Here is a 22,701-nt window from a genome sequence, read left to right as displayed (position 1 = left end):
TGGAGTCTGGCGCGAGGCTACGCTGAGCCAAGCCCGGATGGAGATCGAATGCATCCAATCCCAGGTCGGGCACGGGACGGGAGCTTGGACCACATGATTGGGGGAAATGCGTCTTGGCACGGCCCTTCCAAGGGGGGGCCCGGGGGGGGGGGGGGGGGGTCCGACCTTGAATAATAGGGAAGGGAAAAAAATAAAATAAAAACAATGAACAAACAATAGGTAGCTAGTGACCTTACCTATGTATACCTACCTAGTACTTTGTGCAATACAATACAATACAACACCTCTCGAATATCTTCTTAGCTAAGGTACCTTGGCTACCTGAAGGTTGGGCAAAACTTGACAAGGTAGGTACGTCGGTACCTACTAGGCGCATTCACGACTCCAGGTTCTAGGTATCGTTCTTCATTCATATTTCTCTTGCTCGTTTCCGCTTGGCAAAGAAAAAGAATCCGAGGCATTGTATACATCCTTTCTCTATGAATCTATCGGGCTGGACCGCCTTGATGCTCAGCCTCCTCCTCCGCTCATCTTGGGTATCCTGTTTTCTCCCCTTCTTCTTCCCCCTTTTCCAACATCTCTCTGTAGGAAGATGCCAGACCGCTGCTCCGCCTTCCTCTGACGATTTCCACCTCTGCTTTCCACCCCAACGTCTTTTCGAATCCCGGTCTGGGATGTCCTCATCTTGCCCCCCACCCCCCCTCGCGATGCCCGGCGTTCTCCTGTGACGTTTCATACCTCAACAACCCTGTTGTCATCCTCCTCGTCGGCGTTCTCGTCCGGCTCGTCCGCCATCAAGACGTTCACCAGCCTCTCGCACGCCTCCCTCACGCCATCGTCATCCACGCGGAGATGCGTCTCGCGGATGATGGGGTACACGTTGACGTTCCTCATCAGATCCCGCCCCTCGCGCGTCGTCGCGAGCAAGGTCAGCGTTTCGACGTGGGTCTGGATGATGGTGGGATCCGAGTCCCGCTGCTTGTCGGGCGGCAGCAGCTGCAGGTCCGGGAGCATGCTCATCATCTCGTCCTCCGGGTACTCCTCGTTGCCCGTGATGGGCAGGAGGATGTAGGGCAGGATGTTGACCTTGTCCTCGTCCAAGAAGGCCGGGTGGGCCGGCACGTCAAAGGCGACGTTCTTGATGGTGCTGGCCACGCCTTTCCGGCGGATGTCGGATTTGTGCTCGGTGAACACCTTGATCTTGTTGAGCGGCACCACGCCGTCGTACGCCTGCTCGGCGAGGAAAAACTGGCGGATTTCCGGGTGCTTGGACAGGTCGGCCAGCACGTACGCCAGGTAGTCGTAGCTGGCGTGCTTGTTGTAGGAGCCGTCGGCGCCTCGGACGAACAGGTCGAGGAGCTGGTTGAGCACCAGCTCGTGCGACCCGAGCCCCTCGGGGGCGGGTTGGGTGCGCGTCACGAGGCTCTTCAGCCCGTCATGCTTGGCCATGTTGGCCAGCAGCATGGCGAGCAGATTGGCGTTGGGCTCCTTGGGGTCCTACGCCTCCTTGTCAGCTCCCGTGTTGCGGCACGTCGCGCCCGGGGATGCCGCACATACCACCAAGAGGCCGAGCAGAATGCCGACGAACCTGTCGTCGTTGGCCACAAACTCGAGGACCCTGGGGTCGCCCGTCAGGTTGATCAGGATGGTGATGGCATGCTCGGCGATTTCCTACGGGCGCCTCGATTCAGCAAGGGGAACAAGGCTCGCGGAACCCGGGCGAGGTGGCTCACTGGTATGTCCCGAATCAAGAACTTGAGATGCTTCACAGGGGTCAGGTCCTCCGTCTTGAAGATGGAAGGATTCTCGGTCGAATAGGGCACGAGGTTCTCTGCCGCCAACTTGCGTATGGACGGGTTGGGGTGGGCGATGAAACCCACAAGCTACCGCGAACAAGCCGTTGCAGTCAGTTCCGGGTTTCTCTTTTCACAGACAAGGCGGGGAGACGGTGTTACCTCCTCCAGTTCCGTCGGCATCGCTACTTTGTCTGTGGCTGTTTCTGTTTCTACCCTGGAAAGCCGTGTATAGGTAGGTACCTAGGTACCTGAGCAAGCAAAGCCAAACCCTTGGTGCACCTGCTACCGGGGATCTCACTGCATGGTTTTTTTGTGAGACGGGATTTTGGGCTTGCCAATAAATTTCACAGCCATCTCTCCGTCACCACCGTCGCCGGCGGGGCATCGCGGGGCAGCCTGTGCTTATCGATAAGCCATTGGCTCCCCACAGTGGGGACTTTTTTTCTCGGGAGCACCAAAAAAATCCTGGACTTGCAGCGCGATCACGAGCACCCGCGAGCGGTCTGCGCCTTGGTGTGTGCTTGAAGTGAACTGGTTTTGCGGTTGTTGAAATCACAGGACGGTCCGTGATCGCTTCAACGCTTGAGCAACCCTCCCCTTGCCTCTATCCTACCTACCGACCTACTTACCTACCTACCTGGAGGACCCGACCCGGCCCGACCCGCCCACCATGCCCAAGGCAACCGCGCAATCGTCGCACAAGCGGCGACACAACCCCCTCGAAGATGACCTGCTCGCCACCGGGGTGCTCAAGAGCAGGGAAGGCCGCCCCTCCAAGCGGGCCGACAAGAAGAAGGTGGCCGAGGAGCAGTCCTACGTCGACGCCAAAGCCTCCCGCAAGATCCTGGCCATGAGCCGCGAGCTCATCGACGACGAGGAACGCCAGTCCGGCGCCCGCGACCCAAAGGCCGCTGCGCCATCGGCCTTCGACTTCGACCCTTCCCGCTTCGACGACCATGCCGGCGGTAGCGACCTGGACGACGACGACCTTGCCAATGGCGACGAGTGGGGCGACGAGGAGGACGAGGTCGAAGAGATCGAGGTGGACGCCGCGGATCTCGACACCTTCAACAAGTTCATTACGCCCAGCATGAACGACGACCCGCTGCTGACGCACGGCTGGGACCAAAAGCCGCAAGACGGGATAGAAGGGGATGAGCTGGCGGGCGGTAGCACCAACCTGGCCGACCTGATCATGGCCAAGATCGCCGAGAAGGAGGCCATGGCGGGCGCCGGCGACGACCTGAACAACCCCGTCGATGAGGACTATGAGCTGCCCCCCAAGGTCGTCGAGGTCTACACCAAGATCGGCCTCATCCTTGCGCGGTACAAGTCCGGGCCGCTGCCCAAGCCTTTCAAGATCCTGCCCACCATCCCGCACTGGGAAGATATCCTCCAGGTCACCCGGCCCGAGTCATGGTGCGTGCAATCCCCCATCGTCGTAAAGCGTTGGATGCCCGAGGGCGGAGCCTAACCATCTGCTTTCCCCCCCCCCCCTAGGACGCCAAACGCCTGCTATGCCGCGACGAGGATATTCGTCTCCGCAAAACCCGCCGTCGTCCAGCGCTTCATGGAGATGGTCATCCTGGAGCGTGTGCGCGAGGACATTTACGAGCACAAGAAGCTGAACGTCCATCTCTTCAACTGCCTCAAGAAGGCCCTCTACAAGCCCGCCGGCTTCTTCAAGGGCTTCCTGTTCCCCCTCGCCGCCTCGGGGACCTGCACGTTGCGCGAGGCGCAAATCATCTCGGCCGTGCTGGCTCGCGTGTCCATCCCCGTCCTCCACTCGGCCGCCGCCATCAAGACGCTGTGCGACATCGCCGCGGAGCAGGCTTCGCAGCAGTCCGAGTGCGTCAGCGCCACAAACTACATGCTCAAGGTGCTCCTCGAAAAGCGCTACGCCCTGCCTTGGCAGTGCGTTGACGCCTTGGTCTTTCACTTCCTCCGCTACGCCGCCGCCGCGAGGGACGCCAGCGCCGCCCACACCCCGCTCCCCGTCATCTTCCACCAGTGCATGCTCGTGTTTGCCCAGCGCTACCGCAACGACAGTGAGTTCTTCTGGATCCCGAAACTTCAAGAAACGTTTTGCTGACCTTTCGTGTCCAGTCACGGAGGATCAGCGCGAGGCCCTCCTGGACCTCCTCCTCAACCACGGCCACGACAAGATCGCCCCCGAGATCCGCAGGGAGCTGCTTGCCGGCCGTGGAAGAGGCGTACCGGCTGAGCAGCCCGGGCCGGCATTTGACGGGGATGATACGATGATGGTCGAGTCATGAGACCGCTCTTTGAGATTCCGGATATCAATCTTGCGAGCTGGCGAGGTGACCCGGCCGCTTCCGGCGGCGAGCGTAGGCCATCAAGGGGGTTTGCGTGCGCCTTCTTTTTCACACCGGATGCGCCGAGGCTGCGTTTTGGGTCGCCCGGTTCAGAGGCCCCAAGAGGACCATTCCCCCAAGGAAGTTGGGGTTGATGACGTGCCAAGGGGCTGGCCATTCTCTAGTACGAAGAATGATCCCAATGGTATAGGGCAAACGGTGTACTGAGGGATTGGGTTCTCGGGAGCAACAGAGGAGAGGGGGGAGGGGGGAAAGGGATCGAGGGAGAGCAGTTCGTAGTCTCCGAACGAGTCCGGGATGAGACAACTGATGATACCACTCACCATGGATGACGGACAGATCTATTCATGAGATATTTCGAAAAGGGGGCACTGTCTAGGTTTCACCTTCATAAAATACATGGGCCGCATCTGTTTTGAGACATGTCCTATCTCCAGCCCCCAAGGCCCTCGAGTTGCTAGTCACTACGAGTAGGATTTCCCAGCATAGAAACCGCATTACACCATCCCGACTTCGAGGACAGGACAGACTCTTGGCTGCCTTGGGCTAGCTAACGCTTCATTATATCCTGTAAAGGCGAGACAGATGTGCAAATACGAACCGAGAGATAGTAACCAACAAAATGGCCCAACGACAAGCAACAAGCTGACAAACAACTCTCTCTCTCTCAGGGGCGGCCACGGCCTAGCGATCTACGGCTACCATCCCTTCTCCCGCTGTGTAGGGCACGAACGCATTTCAGTCTGAGTTGCCCGGCTTCATTCTGTCTCTGGCTCCGTCTCCGGCTCAAGCTCTGGCATTGGGGGATCGCCTCTGGCTCGGACCAAGTGCTGTCTCAGGGATAGCGCTCCTCCCCCCTTCTCTTTCCCCCACGTGCTGACGCGCTATCTCCACCAGCACATCGTAATCGAACCTGCACCGCGGGGACGTCGCCTCGCCTCGCGCTCTAGCTCTCTTGTCTCGGGGTTCACGGCGGACCCCCGGGGCCGAGCGTACCACCGACGGCAAACGTCGTGGTGGTGGTGGTGGTGGTGGTGGTGGTGGCATGATTCCTGTTTCTTTTTTTTCTTGTGTGTTTTCGGAGCCCATGTGTCCGGTCAAGAGGGAGAGAGGCGGCGGGTGGGGAGGGAGGGGAGGGGGGGGTGTCACCGTCTCCTTCGGGTGGGATGACAAGTCGGATCCTAGTTTGGTTTCTCCATCGGTGGTAGCATCGACGGGTCTGCCTGTTTCGGCGCGATGGGTTTATTGATTGGCGCTCTCGCTGGCCGAGCCGGTTTTTCAGCTGAGACGGCGGTGAGGTGGTGGTGCTAGCGGCGGTTGCGGTAGAGATGCCGGCAGCCCTAGGGACGCCCGACGGGTGCTTCCCATGGAAGTCGGTTCCGTCTCGGGTTGGCGTGAGGTCCCGAAGAGAGGTGGGGGGCGGAGGGAGGCAACCGGGGAGGATGGGTCGCGTACCCTCCTGTTGGCTACGCCAGAAACAGATGTGGCCAGGGTCCTAGCACGGTGAACGGTTGGGATCTCAACAATGACTAGGTCGCCGCCGGGCGGGGGCAAGGTGATAATGCCCTGGTGGTGACGGTCATCCGATACCATGGCGACGCCATTCACGACAGCGTACGGGGTGGGGGGGCGGGGGCTTGGTGCCACCGGGCCGCCGGGGGAGTCGGGTGGCCTGATGACGGGATGCGAGCTGCTGCGCCTGAGGACAAGGCTCTGGCTAGGGGTTGGGTTCCAGATCGTCCAATGGTCTCGTCCGGGGCTGCGTAGCTGGCTGGCCCGGTGATGTGCAGCGGTTTTCGGCAAAGTTTCCCTCCCGAGATCCAATTTCCTGAGTGCGGCTTCCACAGGGCCGAGCCTTGTTGTCTTGACAGGGCGGCCATATGCCCAGGGGGGTGGACCCCCGGCGGGCTAGCGCCGGACACAGGTATCCGCGACAGCGACCGACCGCCCAAGACTTGCTGTGTGGGCGTCACGAATAGAAAGCACATCCAGAGAAACCCCCTGCGGGGGACCACAACAGTCCTGTAAGACTGACGGGCTGTGCCTGCGTTGGCTCGTTCGAGGTTTGCTGGGTGTCATCCAATGTAGGGAACTAGCCTTGTCGTCAGCCGATGGTGGCATGCAAGCGCTTCTGCCGGCCGAAGCTGACATATGTCGTTTCTTTCCCGCCCAAACCCCCAACACATACGCACTCTCTCTCTCTCTCGCTCAATCACACGCAACCCGCCCCCCCCCCCCCCCACCAATTTTCTCATCAGTTGCCTCTTTTCGGAAGGGAAGTCCGCGACCGTGGTCCCTCCGTCGCCATTTCGCCCACAAGCAGGCGAGGGCCGGACCCGGCCGCACGGGCTGCGTGTCCTAGGTGGCGGCGTCAAGCGTCCGGAGCAGGTTAGCTTTGGCGCTCTCGACCTCGGTCTCGTCCATACCGAGAAAGGTGATCTGCATGGCAACGGGTCAGCATCGCGAAGAACAAGAGACAAGGTACCGGAATGGAAGACGTTGCTGCGGGCGGCACCGCAGAAAGGACGGATCCACATACCACGTCGTCCGATGTGTTAAACAGCACGCCGTCGGACAAGCTGGCCGCTATTCCTCGTTTGACGCGATCCTCCCACACACCCTCCCAGTTCCACTCCCCGGGCCGCCTCGGGAGCGCGTTGCCGTTGACGTTCCCAGGAGCACCGGCAGGGGCGCTGGGTTCCGGGCCCGGACCACCGGGTTGTTGTTGTTGTTGCTGCTGCTGCTGCTGCTGCTCCTGCTGCTGCTCCTGCTGCTGCGGCTGTTGCGGCTGCTGTTGCGGCTGCTGCCCCTTGCTCGCGGCGGCGGCGGCGGCGGCGGCCTGCTGTTGTTGCCTCCGGTGCGTCCGCCAGGCAAGCCAGGCGTTGGGGTTCCCGGCCGCCTCAAGCGGCACCGAGTCGAGAACGTCCTCGTCGTCAAAGACGCTCCGGAGATACCTGAGCACATCGTAGATGGACACCTCGGCGCCGCCGGCGCCGGCGCCGGTCGTCCGGGTCCGGGCGTACCCGGGAACGTCGGGCGGCGGTGCGCCGGACCAGCCCGGGCGCCGACCCGGTCCCGGCGCGCCCGTCGCCGTTGCCACCGGTCTGGCCGGCGTCGCGTGCGCCGTCTGCGCCGTTGTTGACCCCGTCCCGCCCTCGCCTCCCTGCGGAGCAGGCCCCCTGCCCCTTGCCCTCCCGCCAAACCACCCCGGAAATCCATGCCTCAAGCTGAACCCCCCCGGCGGCAGCAGCCTCTCGTCATCGGCCGCGCTCGCCTCGGCCCCGTCGCTCCCCGCATCGGGGGAGTACACGTAGGTGGTGAGCGGGGTGATGAGGGGGTGAAACAGGTCCGTGGAGAAGGTGACGAGCGGCGGGCGAGCCGGGTAGGCGTCGGGGAAGGAGATGTGGAAGCGCAGGACGGCGGGCGCGTAGGGACCCTTTTGCACGAAGAGCACGCCGGTCCAGAGCGAAGGGTCGCCTGGCGTGGGCGCGACGTAGACGCCTTTGGGGCAAGCTTGTTTGAGACCGGCGCTGTTTTGCAACGGCGGGGAAGGCGGTTAGAGCCCGTAGGTTAGTCTTTGGGGGGTTTCGCCTTGTACGGTAGGGTGGGTTTCTGGTCGTTTCCGAAGGTAGAGCAGGAGGACGTGGGAATGGAATGGTAGAGCGAGCCATGAACCTACAACTCGGCGAGGAGGTGCTGCCGTTTCAGGGCGGGCAGGGAGGCCATCTTGGCCGATATTGGCGACGACATGGCAAAGGATTTTGTTTGACAATTCAGATTTCACAATACCGGCGGTTTTTCGCGTGTCAAGGTGACAGCAGCTGGTCTCATAGCATCCCGAAGGCGATGGTCAGAGGGAGGCAGGCGGTGGATCATGGTCATGAGCGGGAGTGGGGCAACCCGTCGTCGTGGTGTTGCATGGCCCAAAGATGGGAAAGCGTCGAGGGTTAGGGTTGGTAGTTGGGTGTGGCATGCTTGTCTACCTTCTTCCTCCAACCCTGAGCCTTTCTTCTTTCTCACCCCTGACAACCTCGTAACGGGACCAACCTAGGCACCTTTCTTAGATGACGGCTGGATTCCGGACAGCCGGAAACGAGACGGAATGAGGGAGTGACAAAGTACCTTGAGAAACGCCCCATCATGCTAGCAAGCACAAGTCGGTGTACCATGTGTACGCAGTAAGCATGGCTGGCACCATGGAAGCCGGCCACGCCATGGCGGCTGTCGACACGTTACAGCGCAAGGAGGGAAGACTACCAGGTCCCCCATCAGGGACGTACGCAGTATCCTGGGCACGCGGGGGGTTGGAATCGCGCCTGCTTGCCAGTATCCAAATGGTTCGTGCTGGTCTTTCCGCAAAGAGGCCATGCTCCATGACGTTATAGCTCCTGACGCTAACTCTTCGTGCCTCGTATCGATCCTTGGACCGTTGCGAGCGGCTCACGGGGGCACGTCGCCTGATGTGTCACCCGTGCAGCACGTTTCCGGTTGCTTCTCCCCTCCCTTCTCCCGTTCAACCCTGGCGATCTCTCCAAGCCAAAGGCCGCGGCCCCGGCTGCTCGCCCCGCCGCCATTGGACAGCCGCCTCGGCCAGATTGACCTCCGTCGAGCCTCCATGCCTTCCCGTCCGGGCTGGGTGCATGATAGCCCCCAGCAAATATCGAACCGTGCCCCGCCCAGAACCCCGGCTCCGGGTCCCACCCCGTGAGCAACACCACCTTGATATATACCGGATGCCGCGTTTAGCGTGCCATGAATCCGTCGTTTCGCATCCCGAGTGCGCCGTCGACCCGCATGAAGGCTGGCTCTTTTGCTCTGACTAAGCCACGCCCACGCCCACACAGGCAAGCTTGCCTACCTTCTGCGCGCTGCTTCAGTCCTTCGAAGCGAGGCGGTTCTCGATCTTGGACCGCTCCTTCTCCTTGAGCTGGGCGATCTCATCCTTGCTGGCATCGTAGCGCGCCGTGAGCTGGTTGAAGGGGTTCTCGGGACTACGCTCAAACTCCTTCTTGATGCGCTCCTTCTTTTGGTTCAACCGCAGCCCCGCCCCGCTGCCGTCGGCGTCCATCTCCTTGAGCCGGCGCTCCTCAAAGGCCGCATAGGCCGCCTTGAACCGCCTCTCGGGGTGCCGGTCCACCTTGGTGGCGTCCGACTTGTCCGTAAGCGACAGCGCGTCGAGGGCGTTGTCGATGCCCGATGCGTTGAGGGCGGGCAGCGCCTTGCCGCTGCCGCTGTCGAGGCTGTCGAGCTGTGACAGGTCCAGGCCCCGGGTCTTCTTGGTCGCTGTTTTGGCGTTCTTGGGCGTCGCCCGCGATGGCAGGCTCTTCTCCTCCTCGGCCAGGAGCGCCTCGCGCTCAGCCTTCTTCCGGGCCTGTTCGGCCTTCTTGGCCGCCTCGGCTTCCCTAGTTCATGTCAGCATGGCAACGTCAGCCAGCCTCCTGGACCATGTCTGTTGGCAAAAGAGGGATAACTCGAATGCAGGGTTCGGCAGCGTTTGCCGGTCAGGGGGATTCCCTGGTCCACCGACCCCTCCGAGAAAGAGCAGCCAGGGCCAGGGAGGTAGGTACAGCACGTAGCAACCAACGGCAACGAGTTCTCTCTCCGAGCGAGCGGCATGCAGGGCGATCAGCTCCGGCCCCTTCCGGCCAGCACGCCAGCGGATGCCGTGGCCCCTGCAAAACCCAACCCCCCTCATCGTTGCCTTCCTTGGAGGCATTTGTATGAACAGGCGAGACATGACCTCGCCGGGGACCGTCTGTGGACTGTCAAGCGGCAGCCATGCAGCAAGAAGCTTCCTTGGAAACGGAGGGGCCCCGTTGTCTCGCCTCTTGGGCGGCAGACAAGGAGCAGCAAACAAACTGGCCGAGCGGGCCCGAACGACGGCGACGAAGGGAGATGAAACTCACTTTTTGGCGTTGCTCTTTGCGCCCTTGTTCCACTCGGCCGCCTCGGCCGCCTCCCTCGCTGCATCCGCCTCGGCCGCCTTCCGTGCAGCGGCCTCGGCCTTGCGAGCCTGGCCAGCGGCCTTCTTGCTGTTGACCTCTCCTCCGCCCTTCTTTGCCATGGTTTGCTGATATTGCTTGGCGGGGATAACTAGTCTCTTCTCTCTCTCTCTCTCCCTCTCTCTCTTTTCGTGGTGCTTGCTTTTTTGAATCTACCCTCCTCGGCTGGTCCGCGGGTGATTTTACACGTTGTCCGTGAGCTCGATCTAGTGCAGGACGAGATACCGCCTCGCGTTTGCGCGTGCGAGGGTACTTGCGATCGCCGCTAAGAGGGCGGTGGCGGGAGCGTGGATGCGACCGAGACCCGGCAGGGAGTCGTCACAGGCCGGATGTACCTTCGCAGCGAAAGCAGGGTACGGAGGCCAGGTAGTTTTGTTGGTGGTGTGGCGGGTGGGCAAAAGGCCGTGTTGGTTGCAAAAGATGAAGTTGTGTCACTAGCGGAGCCATGGCGGGGTCAAGCAATGTGACCTTGCGAAAGTGGGGGTGTTGCCCTTGAATGGAAGGTTCGATGGCGTCGGGCGGCTGCAACGTTGAAGCTCTTTCCCGACGCCATGTCGACTCGTCTTCTCTAGGTACCTACTGTGTATGTTGCTGTTTCTTATTTTCTTTCTTTTTTTCTTTCCCCTTTTGCCGGCCTGTTGTTTTCTTGTCAGGGATCTTTTGTCATGGAACCCGCCGAATGTCTCTCCTTTCCGCTCCTGGATTGCCCTTCGATGATCTTCGTCGGCGATCAGAGCTGCACGTAACCACCTGGCTCACGCCCCGTACCACCCGGGACGTTTTTTTCTGTGTCACCTCAGGCTCCGTCACCACCACAATCCATGTTAGGACTGGGTTCTGTTGCTCGGGGGTACCATCACCGCACATCCAACGCGCCAGATCCCCGTCGTACAGCATACCCGTCTATGTACGGAGTAACTAGCGCAGAGCAATCCGCATTGTTCTCGGATCCGTGGGCTGGACGGCCGACGGCCGTTCAAGCCGGGCGAGCCGGCGTCTCCGTCTTGAGACCGCACCTAATCCATTCGGAATCATTCCGGCTCCCACCGTTGTCATACACCCTCCACGTATGGATCCGCCCTGAGCCTTGACTGTCTCTCCTCGTTCGGCCGGCCCCTGCCGTACCGTGCATGGTTTGACCGGCCTGCGAATGATGTACAGGATGGCGGATTGGGCCATGGCTGACGCCAACGCGCCAGAAGGGCTTAACGACGCTCCTCTTGCAGCCAGCCCAACGAACGTCCGTCAAACTAAGCCCCCCCGCGATAGTAGATCATGCACTTGGTCCTCGTGACACCTCAACGCTGCCTGAGTGCGGCGTCCTGAGAACCAGTTCGCAACTATGAATTGTTGCATCTTCAAGCAAAAGCCTGAGAGCCCGAGAGGCGCTGAATGTGCGTCGAATACTATTCCTGCAGCCGCAGCCAGATAGGTAAAGGAGGAGGGGGGGGGGGGGGGGGCGGGCAAAGAGGAGGGGGTTCTGGCATGCATTCTCGTCAGCAAGCGCCCCAAATGGACACAGGGCACATGCCTGGCACAGAGCTGGGGCCATGCCCGCCCAAACAGGCCGTTCGGGGGGCATGTCCAGCGAAGCCGTGTAGCACGTTCCCCTCCATCCATGTCCGAGAGTGGTTGTGGCGCAGTGATGCTCCGAGCCATAGCATGGATGACTTGAGCCGCCGGCCTGCCTTGCCATGCCACGCCATCATGCGCGCCGCGCGGAGTTGGCACACGCTCGGTTTGGTCTCAATGCTCAGCAGCCGCACCACACATCATTTCTCTGTTCAGGGTGATGAGTCTTGATAGTGCATCCCCCCGGTTACTGATGGCAGACAACAGGCGTCCCTTCGTAGGCTAGTTTCATCGGCCATGCTGGGTTCTCCCCAACGAAGCAGTTCCCCGATGACTTTCGGACCCTATTCGGCGGTCAAGCGTTGACCCGTCCTCCGTCCCATATCGGACACTCGCATGCTGTATAGGAGCCCAACACGCGAGAAACCTGACAAGCGAGATGGCCCGCTGCGTGTTGCACATGTCTGCATCCTGCCAACGTCCCCTGCTTGCGTTGTTCGAAGGGCCTGACAGACGCCGCCTCCAGCTCCCCTGCTTGCACCGTATTCTGGATATGGAGTGCCAAGGAGCTGAAACGTGACCGGGAACCCCAGAGAAGCAATCCAATGCTGTTGGTAAAACCCGAAGAGCTATCTGCTGCAGAGGCTTGCTGAATCGCCGGCGTCCCGTCGCATCATGCAGCTGCACGCTGAGGATTCTCCCGCGGGCGAACAACATGCGTGGTTTGCCAAGCAGCTCAAGTCACCCTCCGGCGGCACGCCCTCGGCCCAACGGGGTGAAGAGATTGGCGCCATCGGCGCACCTAGCCAGCTGGGTTGCTCGTCGCGACAGAGACCTTTCGTGGGTTGGTGTGGGTTGAAGCCATCGGCGGCGTCGGGGAGGTGGCTATGCCACACACTGCCGTGCCCTTGAGCGTCGCGAGGTCGAGAACCAGAAAGTAAGAGAAGCAGGCCAAGCATCCAAGGCCGGGTACGCCCCTCCAAAAACGTCATGCCGCAGCGCCCGTTGCTCGGCATCCGGGGTGGGGGAAGGGTGGGCGCCCGAAAGCAGCGTGTGATTGTAGGCAACTAAGGGAAAAATGCGAACTGTGATGGTGTCATCGACCCAAGTCGATGGCCTGTTTCGTCCAAAGACGACGAGGACCGGTGAGCAATGTGCAGAAAGAGGGCTGCTCGCGTAGCAGCTCGCGCGGCATGTGAACGCTTCGCTCGGGTACATCGTTGTCGACCGGGCAGGTAGAACGTCCGGACTGGGTTGCTACCGATCGTTGCATCCCAGGCAACCGCGAATCGGTGACAGTTTGTCTGTAGAAAGCCGAAGAGAGGAAGGTGCTCGCAGTTCTGTTGTCATGGTGGATGCCTCTGACGACGGGTCTAGCTAGGCGGATAGAGATAGGAGGGAAGAGATGAAAGTTTTTTTTTTTTTTTTCCAGCAAAAAGGCAGAAAATCAAGGACCGGAAGCGGGAAGGTACACTCTATGATGGCAGCGGTGAGGGTCGTGGTGATGGTTGTGGGAGGCAGAAACAGAGCGGCAGCAGTAACTAGTAGTAAGCAACATCGATTATTTCCAGGACCTCTCTCTGTCTTACTGGCACACCTCATCCCTCTTCCCTCCCCTCGCCCTGCCATTCTCGGATGACAATCCCGATCCCGTGCCGTCGAGCTTCGCAACCAAGAAACACGCCAAGAACGCGGGCGGCCATCACGGACGAATTCCGTCATGGCTTCCAGCTTGCTTACCGTCTAGCAGCATCGGGCAACCGGCTCGCCGTCGACAGTGTCCCGTGACGGGACCGAGACGAGTTGGCGGACATGCCGTGCATGCCGTGAGGGGCGGCAACGACACGTGTGCCTGCCGAAACCCCGAGCTTACCAACAGGAGCCTTGAGAACCAGCCTGGCCCCTGCTTTGGGAAGCGACGGGTGTGATCCCCCCACCGAGCGCTTCAAAGAGCCCTCGGCTCCCTCAAAGCTTTGACCGTGAAAGGGGGTTCCACGAGGCAAGAGCGCACGCGCGTGTGGACCAAAAGACCCATCCATGCGCCAACGACGCACAGGGCAGGCAATGAGACCCAATGGCTCGGGTCCATGGAACCATAGGCACCGGGTGTGTGTGATGGGGAGCTTTTGGGAACGCTGGTCGGCAGGGGGGGAGAGGTTGAGCCAAGCCCCAAGCCACCCCGCGTGGCCCGGCGTTCTGGGAGAGAATGACGTCGGAGCCGCCAGCTGGGGCGTGGCCAAGAGGGAGACGAAACCCACGAAACCCGAGCTAGCATGCCTCGATGACGAGACGCTGCAACCTCTGAGAAGCCCAACGTTACACAGCACACCAGCCCTTGACTCTTTGCGGGTCTCAGGTCCCCCGCCCGATCAGGGCATGACCCGTCTCCGGAGGGTCGTCTCCCATCAGGTAGCGCACGGAGGGAGCGGCGGCACTGGGACTGTTGACGCTTCGGTTGTTCGACCTCCTTGTTGGAAGCGACCCTGACGGGAGCCCACGATGAACGGTGGAGCTGCCGCATCGACAACCCACCTACATAGTTAGTTGATGAACACGCCGCCGATGAAGTGCTTGGGCCATCCCCTCGATATGTACACAGTACACCGCTCTCCTGGAACCCCCCCTCCCCCTGGCGCCCGTCAGCATGGGCGCGGCGGGTCAAGCCAACACGAACGACGAGAGCGGGAAAGTGCGGTGCATGGCATGATGACATGATGACACGACATGGATGTGAGCAAGCAAGCATTGAGGCCTGGGTCTGTTCTAGTGTAGCAGGTCAATGATTCTATGCGACAAGGGCCCCTACACGGCCTCGGGAGGTCTCATTTGTTTTGCCTTTCCATCTCGGAGAAGCACAACTCTGCCCCTTGATTCCCCTGATTTGTCGGTGGCACGGCTAGTGTAGTAGTACGCAGTACATGGTGGAAAAGGGCGGGGGTGGGAAGGGGGTGGGGGGGGGGGGGGGGGAGGAGGCTGTTATCTCGTCGTGATCCCCCATCGGGCCTGAAGACTTGGGATGGTTAGAGGGCGTTAACCCAGAAGGCAGCAGGCTTCTCTCGTTTCCATCGCCAACGTTGTGCAGCCAACTGCGGGGCAGGCGCGCGCGGCACTACCGAGTATGTAGATGCACGATGCCCGCGCAAGCAGCCGGGAAACGGACGGACTATCCTGCATGGCTGTGGGCGATGGTTCCAACCAGCCACCACCCCCGGCACTACCTAGCCCAGAATCGTTGCCTTGTCCAGCAGACTGCACCCGAACGTCTGGTTCGCTTGGCTTCTGGTGGAGTCAAATTTCGAGCTTCACTTCCCTGGAACCCTACAAGCACACACGCTACATCGAAATTTTTTGGTGCGCTGGGAACGTTTGGCGCGTTTGGGGCACATGATTTTTGCTGGATGCGCCCGCTAAAGCAAGGTCAGCATCTTCATGGCCAATGAGAGTGGCCTGCGCAGTCTCAGCTTTGTTGGGGCTTCCTCAGCCGTGGATGGATCCCGACGAAGCACGGAGATTCTCGTTTTCACCAACCGTTGTGCTTGCTTTTTTGTTCTTGTTTTGCTTTTCGCAGGATGAAACGATGACGGACGGGAAACCAGTTTCGTCAGAATCCGTGTGTTTTTAGAGAGTGGTGGCAAGATGTTGACCCCTGATGGAACCGCCCAACTCGACCTGCTGTGTATACGTTACATACGCCATGTATGTACTCCCAGCCCTTTGGAAAATGGGCGGGGGGGGGATAGCGTGGGGTCAGGTTTGGGAAGCCCTGGCCGCCTGGTATTTTGTCAGCGACGTGCGTCCGGCACTTGGTCAGGGGGTTAGGCAAGGCGGGCAGAGACTGATGATTGGCGTGCTGATGCTGGGAGCCGCCAGAGATCATTTTTTCCCTCCCGCCACCCCGGCCCAGCAGTCTGGTTGCGGCACCAGAATGGAAAGGTTGGTTTTCTGGAAGCGAGCTGGCAAGGGGGGGTGTGGGGTTGTGCGATCCGCAGATCACGAAGCAAGACATGGCTTCACTTCCCACATTGTGCATTCACCGACATGGTGACTGCTCCCTAACCGTACTCTGTACACCCCTGAGAATCATCGCCATGCTTGTCGTCAACGAGCGTTAACGGAAAGGGATCGGCGCCTCGAAGCCTGCGAAGGGAGCTTCGCCAGGGAATCGTCAAGCTCGATGCGGTGAAAAAGGAAGTCGATCGGCATGTGGGGGCTGGAAACAATCGACATTGGCTTGTCTCTGGTGGCTGCAGTCGGTCGGGGGGCGAGACCCGACTGGGCGTGAAGAGGGTTTGATGGAGTCGCGTTGGGCTAGCCTTCGCAACCGGGCCTCGGTTTTAGAAAGTTAATTTTTTCGGTGTGGCGAATCGGGAGCCCCGTCCCGGCGCCGGCACCGGAGCCGCGGGTCAGGTTTCCTTGACATCAGGTGAGCGGATCTGCCACATGGTCGGGGGGTCTCCATCGGCGTGGTACTGCTTCCGGTTGGGTTGCCACCAACGTGCTGCAACCCGCACGCGTGGATGATGGGAGCGAGCCAATTCGCTAGACTCTCCCTTCAAACGTTGCTGTGTAACTTGGCAAATGGTAGTTACGCATATTCAGGGGCAGCACATCATTTCCCCTCCTCCCCCCACCTCCCTTTCTGTCCCTCCACGCACGCGACTGCGATCGGTTCCGCCCCGCTGAACATCTGACCGCCAGTAACTAGTGTAAATGTCCCAATTCTTGCGGGGTAGTGCTCGGTGGACAACGGAGTGGCCGGTCGAGTCGGAAGGGAGCCGGGAGGCAGAGCCAAACGCCGTGTGCGACGCCAAATCAGGCGATAACTTGATGTTTTTTGTAGGTGGTTTCTTTTGTCGATATTGCACATTTTGGCAAATTCTCTCACCCCGCCGGGCTGCTGCATCCACTACTCCGTAGGCGCGTCAGCTTTGCATCAGGCTCGCTTCTCCGATCGAATCGCAGCTTGTTGTGGGACTCGGTGAAGGAGGCCAGCCATCCCTGCGCAGACCGGTCCGCCGCTGGGCGGGTGATCCCGGAAATCCGGGACCTGACGCGCTGATGCCCAGGTGCTCCGGGGCGGCCGAAGCCTCGCGGAGCTCCAAAACAAGCAAGGGTCAAGTTCTTTTGCAGCTGTTTCGCAGCGCAACGCTTGCTGGCCCGTTTCAAGCATCGGGCGCTGGCTAAAGAGCTCAGGCGTCCTGGCGGCTTCTGCGAGAGAGATCGGGTTGGGTCAGCGCCTAACAGGACCATCTTGTCCCCCCCCCCCCCCGGCATTTGATCAGGCTGGCTGTTGAGCGTCACTGATCAGAAATGCAATTGGGCGATTTCTCCGAAATGGGGCCTTGGTCGTCTGAGTGGCGTCGCCTTGCCCCGGGGTTTGCTGTTTCTTATTCCTCGTTGGTTCTGTTGTTGCGCGAGAAAGCAAGGGACCAACGGAGCAAACGATCATCCAACCCATGCATACTACAGCAGAAACGCTGCGCTCAGACTGGTTGTCCCGGTGATGCGATTGGACGGCTGTTCCGGCTCAGCGGCTTCGCGCCATCTCTGCTCGCTGGTGGTGAAGATTGTGCCCGAATCCGTCGAGAGGAGACCTACATAGCGATCCCCCCAGCCACTGAGGTGCCTGCTCGTTTGCGGTTTGCGTGTCAGTGCTGCGATGACCCCGGCCCGGATGACGTAGCTCAACCAGCCGTTAACGTTGGCGCGAAAGCTAGCGCAGATCCCGGTCGAGCGGGAGCGAGAGCGTGAGAGTTCTGTTGAGAGGTACGTACAAAGTACTTCGTGCATACGGGGACCTGAATGAAAACTACAGTGGCGGACTACTTCTACTGTAACTATTCTGCGGCAAGAGCGCTTTACTGTCGCAAGTATGTAGAATCCCGCATGGATGAAGACCACCCAACCTCGCAGCCCCCCCCTCTTTACCCCCCCCCCCCCCCCCGCGCGCGTCCAAAGAGGAGCTCCTTGGGCTCTCTTTCCGAGCTTCTTCTTCGTTCGACGGGACCTAATCCTCGCTACCTACCTGATGCAGGAAAAGGCAACTTGGGCAAATTGGGCATCCTGGGCAACCTGAAGCTCGGTTTTCTTCCTCCGTCCCGTAGTTGGAGACGGGAGCAACCTCGGTGTCAGCACCTGACCCCTCGATGCCAAGCGTGCCATGCGACCATGCGGCCGTCCGGCTTGCCATTTTCATGCCTACCGTGCCTCCCTGTGCCTGCAGTAACAGTATACTGAGTACTCAGTAGTAGTTGACCTTCCAATGTCTCACGTGGTGTTTGCTCGGGCCAGCGTGCCAGCCGTCATTGCGCCGTCCCCCCGGCCCAGCCCGTCATGCCTTGCGACTCGGCACACAGCAGCCGATCCATGCCAGCTTCATGCCCAAGTTAGACGCCATGGAAGGAGATGATTTTCCTGCATCACAGCGGGTTCCTCAGGGCCCTTTGGCATGTCTCTGCATCCCGGTATCGTTCCCGAACGGTACACCGCCTCTCGACGTACCGGTCCCGCCCAATCAGCTCTTAACTCGCTCCACCGGTCGGCTTTCCCCTTGTCGCCTTTCTGCCTTCATTCTCGCCTCAAGGAGGACAAGACAACCCGACCTAGGGAGGAGGCGCCATCCGCGACCTACTACTAGCTTCTCTGCATGAGCCATGGCGGGAATGACACGCCCGCGCCTAACGTCGCCCGCCCGCACCAGGGCGTGAGGATCTGGAGGGAAAGCTTGATCATGCAGGCGCGCCGCTTGGGTTGCAGGGCTATCCTCCGCGAGGGATGACGTCGCCTGATCTCGGTAGCTTCCACCCAACCCCTCCCTCCCTCCAAACTGCCTCCATGGATGGGACCTCACCGAGAGCCGCAGGAGTCCGTAGAGAAGCAGGTTCGCGCGGGGCCGGTAGAGGAGGGCGGAAAGCCGCCTAGGTGCTCCTGGTTGCCCGATCGTGTCAGGATTCACCGTCAGACTCGACAGCTCAGCACGCGGCCGGCCAAGTGTCTCTCAGTCCCCGCTCCGGAGCACCCCGCCAGCCCTGGCCATGACCCATTCATGTCCCCAACAAGATGTGTGTTTGAGTCCCGAAGGCGGTCTGTTACGTCCTGTTGTGTGATGCCGCCTCCAAAACATACCGCTTCCCCGGCCATTCACCCGGCCTGGCCAGGTTGCACTTCTGCCCAAACCGACGTCCATGGGTGACTCTCTTGATGCGGCTACCCGTCGACTCCTCTTTTTTTGCTCGCAGAGTCAACGGACCGCTGCTTGGGGACACCCCTCTCTTATCGACGCAGAACGGCTCGTGAAGTGCAGGGATCATCACCATCATCATTATCATCGTCTTCACCACCACCGCTGCCGCCGCCGCCGCCGCCGCCGCAGCCACAGGAATATACCGTCACGGCTTGGATCATACCTACACAGTATGCCATGCTGCGTGGGGAAGGTCCCCTGGGGTGCGGCGGACAGGCAATTCTCTCACACCCCAAGCGCAACGGTGGAGGCCGTCAAAAGACAGGATCCCGCGTCTTGTCCCAGCGAAACGGCGACGAACCATTAGCCTGCTGGCGGATCCCCTGTCAGCCGTGCCAGGGCATGCGTGGCTGTGATTTTGGGAGTGGATCCCGGCGCTGCCAAGCTGAGAGCCCTGTCCCACGGCCCACCATGCTCGTCGACAGGTCTCCGCTGTGCTCATGTCGTACCCTTTTCGGCACCTACAACCCAGGCTTACCCTCTGCGGAGTAGTGCTTCCCTCAAGGATCGCCCGTCCCTCTCGTCTTGGACCGGGTAGCGGGCGCTGTCACCGCTGTTTGTGTCCCTCCATAGTGATTTCTCCCCTGCTTTTTTTTTTTTTTTTTGCTCTCTCCTGCCCGCGTCCCGCGCAAGGGTCCCCACACAGTGAGATGGGTGATCTGGTGACCTTTGTTCTCAGCCTTCCGGCCAGCTTCCATGGGATGCGTCCCATGGGAACTCGTTCCATGGTGGATCTGATCGGCTCTTGGGCCCAGGGGAGTAGTGTACTGCGTATATACGCCCACTCCCAGTCGTTTGGTACCCGTCTCACTTCAAATACCGCCTCCCCCATCCTCTGATCCTCCTCTTGAGCCCTCTGTCCTTTCTTAAATTTCGCCGTCCATGTTTGGGAACTTGGTCGGACTGCTCTCAACCCAGTAGGGTGTCAGTTGCTTCCCTGGGCTTTGGACTCGGACGGACATCATCAAGCCCTCCCTTTGTGTCTCCACAACCAGTCACCGCCTTGACACTCCATCCCTACCACGACTCCCGCTCGCCCACATCACCGCTCAGCGGAGGACAATTACGCCAATTTCACTTGCTTGAGACATTCCCCTTGGGAGCATCGTGACAACCGTCACCAAGACCCTTCCTCTCACCATATCCCCCAACTGCCCACCATGAGGACACAGAACCGCGCCGGCGGCTGCCGGGAGCTGCCGCCGTATCCGGCACAACAGTTGCTCGTTCTCGGTACGTCCTCGGTGGTGACTATGCATTCGGGCCGGTTTCTAACATGTCCACAGCTCTCTGCCGGATATGCGAGCCTATTGCCTTCATGTCCATCTTCCCGTACATCTATCACATGGTCAAGGACTTCAACTTGACCCAGGACGAGAGCCAAATCTCATTTTTTGCCGGCATGGTGACGTCGTCCTTCACCTTTGCCGAGTTCATGACGAGCGTTTTCTGGGGGAGGCTCAGCGACAAGATTGGTCGGAAGCCCGTCTTGTTGATGGGGATGGGCGGGACAGGGCTGAGCGTTTTGATCTTTGGCTTCGCACCGAACCTCCAGGTCGCCTTGTTTGCTCGTGCGCTGGGAGGGTTCCTGAACGGGTACGTTCCACCCAGGTTGTGACGCTGGCGGGGAGGGGGAGACAAGGAGGAGAAGGGACACTTGGGCTGACACGAAGAAGCAACATTGGAGTTTTGCAGACGACCGTGGGCGAGCTGGTGACGGTCAAGGAGCATCAACGTGAGTTTTCTGGGCACGGAAGCGCGCCATGGCGACGGCATCGCTAACGTGGGGATACTTTAGCTCGGGCTTATGCCGTGATGCCGCTGGTCTGGTGCATTGGGTACGTCTGCCTGGACAAGCTCGCTTGCGTGAAACGACGCCGGGGATTGCTAACATGGCGACAGCTCCATCGTTGGACCCATGATCGGAGGCGCTCTCGCCAAGCCGGTGGATAGCCTGCCGTCGGTCTTCGCGCCGGGCAGCATCTGGGACCGTTTCCCCTACCTCCTCCCCAACCTTTTCAGCGCGTGCTGCGTGTTTGTCGGAGTCATTATTGGCCTGCTCTTCCTGGAAGAGACTCACGCCGAGAAGAAGCAACGCCGCGACCGCGGGGTGGAACTCGGGAAATACCTGCTGTCGTATCTTCCCGGCAAGAGCGCCGCCAACTCAAAGAGCAGGGCTGCGGCCAAAGACGCCGAGGAGCAGCCGCTTCTGTCGGACACGGAGTCGTTGCCCGGATATCTCTCCGACAGCACCTTGGACGTTTCGGAGCAGCAGGGCCAGGGCCGCCGAAGCCTCGACGGGACGTGCGAGCTGGCGCCTCCCAAGAAGCCCGCCACCAAGATCTTCACGAAACCTGTGCTCACCATCATCGCGTCGTACGGGATTCTTGCTTTGTAAGCCGAACCTCCAGCGCCCGGGATTCGTTGTGCGCATCTTTGCTGACTCGTCCTTAGCCACACCATGGTGTTCGATTCGCTTCTCCCGGTGTTTCTGAGCACGATGCCTCCTGAAAAGCCCATGCCCATCTCGTTGCCCTTCAAGTTTGCCGACGGTTTCGGCTTGGACACCAAGACGATCGGCCTCATCCTGTCGGTGCAGGGGATCTACTCGATGGTGTCGACGCACTTCTTGTTCCCCTTCATCACGCAACGGCTCGGCCCGCTCCGGCTCTTCAAGCTCATGTCGGTCCTGTACCCGCTTCTTTACTTCACGACGCCGTACATTGTCCTCCTCCCGGAAAGCATCCGCATGGCCAGCATCTACCTGATCGTGGTGTGGAAGTGCAGCTTCTCAACCCTCGCGTACCCGAGCAACGCTATCCTCATCACCAATTCGGCGCCCACGACATTGACGCTCGGCACAATCAATGGCGCGGCGGCATCGACGGCCAGCCTGTGCCGGGCCCTCGGGCCCATCATCTCGGGGTTTCTCTACTCGATGGGCCTCGAGACCGGGTACTCGGGGCTGGCGTGGTGGTCGACCGGCCTGGTCACCATCGGCGGCGCCTACGTCGGCCTGAAGATCACCGAGCCCAAGGGACGCATGGACGAGAAAGACGACATCGAAGAAGGTCCCGAAGAGGTATACGACAGGTCAGCAGAAAGGGACTAAGGCCTCCTCTTTCGGCTTTCTCTTTTTTTTTTTTTTTTTCTTTTGTCTCTCTGGTCTCGGACGGGGTTTATGAACGATATTTCCTCACTTTACACTACATGGGCGACGTTCTCACATATGCCCCGATAGACCGGTGTTGCTTAGTTGAGCAGGTCCTCGCGCGACACCCTTTTCTTGGTTATTCTCGGTTCTGGATTCTGGGCGACGGTTGAAGAATGGGGAGGAATATGCGGCGTTTGCAGGCGCATCTAATGAGCTATGTCCGAGCCACGGCGCCACGCCGTTGGCATGCCGAGTTGGCGGGTTGGGTAGAAAGACGGTGTTCAGCTTCTTTTCTCTTTTTTTTTTCCCTTGGTTTCGACATTATACCCCTGGCCCCGTCGCGCCCCCCCGGTTTGTGTGTTATGTCATTTTATTGTGTTTCTCTTTCTTTCTCTGTCGTATCTCAAGGGCACAACAGACGGACAAGCTGGCGACGTCTTTTGTTTTAGGATATTGTTGTTTTGTCTCTCTCTTCGACTGGCGGGCGGGTTTCACGGATACACGGTACAGCGGCTTTGTAATACTAGGTAGAATACCTTTTTTCAACATGTGTCTCAGGGAAATGGGATGAGTGGGCCTTCCATCTCGGCGTTAACAA

At 60.0% G+C, this 22,701-nt stretch overlaps 5 protein-coding genes across 5 annotated transcripts; 2 read left to right on the top strand and 3 right to left on the bottom strand.

The window, feature by feature from the left end:
- Positions 1-732: 732 nt before the first annotated feature.
- VTJ83DRAFT_4924 (uncharacterized protein) lies at positions 733-1,976 on the bottom strand (the record flags this gene model as incomplete). Its single annotated transcript, XM_071011467.1, has 4 exons — positions 733-1,497; positions 1,558-1,671; positions 1,734-1,883; positions 1,956-1,976. The coding sequence occupies 4 exons, from the start codon at positions 1,974-1,976 to the stop codon at positions 733-735; spliced, it is 1,050 nt and encodes a 349-aa protein (XP_070866374.1).
- A 490-nt stretch (positions 1,977-2,466) lies between these two features.
- VTJ83DRAFT_4923 (uncharacterized protein) lies at positions 2,467-4,072 on the top strand (the record flags this gene model as incomplete). Its single annotated transcript, XM_071011466.1, has 3 exons — positions 2,467-3,215; positions 3,297-3,844; positions 3,903-4,072. 3 exons carry the CDS (start codon positions 2,467-2,469, stop codon positions 4,070-4,072), a joined length of 1,467 nt encoding a protein of 488 aa, XP_070866373.1.
- A 2,418-nt stretch (positions 4,073-6,490) lies between these two features.
- VTJ83DRAFT_4922 (uncharacterized protein) lies at positions 6,491-7,882 on the bottom strand (the record flags this gene model as incomplete). The annotated part of the gene is made up of 3 exons (XM_071011465.1): positions 6,491-6,571; positions 6,672-7,662; positions 7,812-7,882. The coding sequence occupies 3 exons, from the start codon at positions 7,880-7,882 to the stop codon at positions 6,491-6,493; spliced, it is 1,143 nt and encodes a 380-aa protein (XP_070866372.1).
- Positions 7,883-9,005: 1,123 nt separating this feature from the next.
- Positions 9,006-10,196, bottom strand: VTJ83DRAFT_4921 (uncharacterized protein; the record flags this gene model as incomplete). The annotated part of the gene is made up of 2 exons (XM_071011464.1): positions 9,006-9,534; positions 10,039-10,196. The coding sequence occupies 2 exons, from the start codon at positions 10,194-10,196 to the stop codon at positions 9,006-9,008; spliced, it is 687 nt and encodes a 228-aa protein (XP_070866371.1).
- Positions 10,197-20,109: 9,913 nt separating this feature from the next.
- Positions 20,110-22,061, top strand: VTJ83DRAFT_4920 (uncharacterized protein; the record flags this gene model as incomplete). The annotated part of the gene is made up of 6 exons (XM_071011463.1): positions 20,110-20,182; positions 20,236-20,545; positions 20,626-20,684; positions 20,748-20,787; positions 20,852-21,343; positions 21,404-22,061. The coding sequence occupies 6 exons, from the start codon at positions 20,110-20,112 to the stop codon at positions 22,059-22,061; spliced, it is 1,632 nt and encodes a 543-aa protein (XP_070866370.1).
- Between the last annotated feature and the right edge of the window lie 640 nt (positions 22,062-22,701).

This window comes from Remersonia thermophila, chromosome 4 (assembly GCF_042764415.1).
Source record: "Remersonia thermophila strain ATCC 22073 chromosome 4, whole genome shotgun sequence".
Lineage (NCBI taxonomy): Eukaryota > Fungi > Ascomycota > Sordariomycetes > Sordariales > Chaetomiaceae > Remersonia > Remersonia thermophila.
The sequence above is the reverse complement of the archived record's forward strand: the minus strand, read 5'-3'. Positions and strand labels throughout refer to the sequence as shown.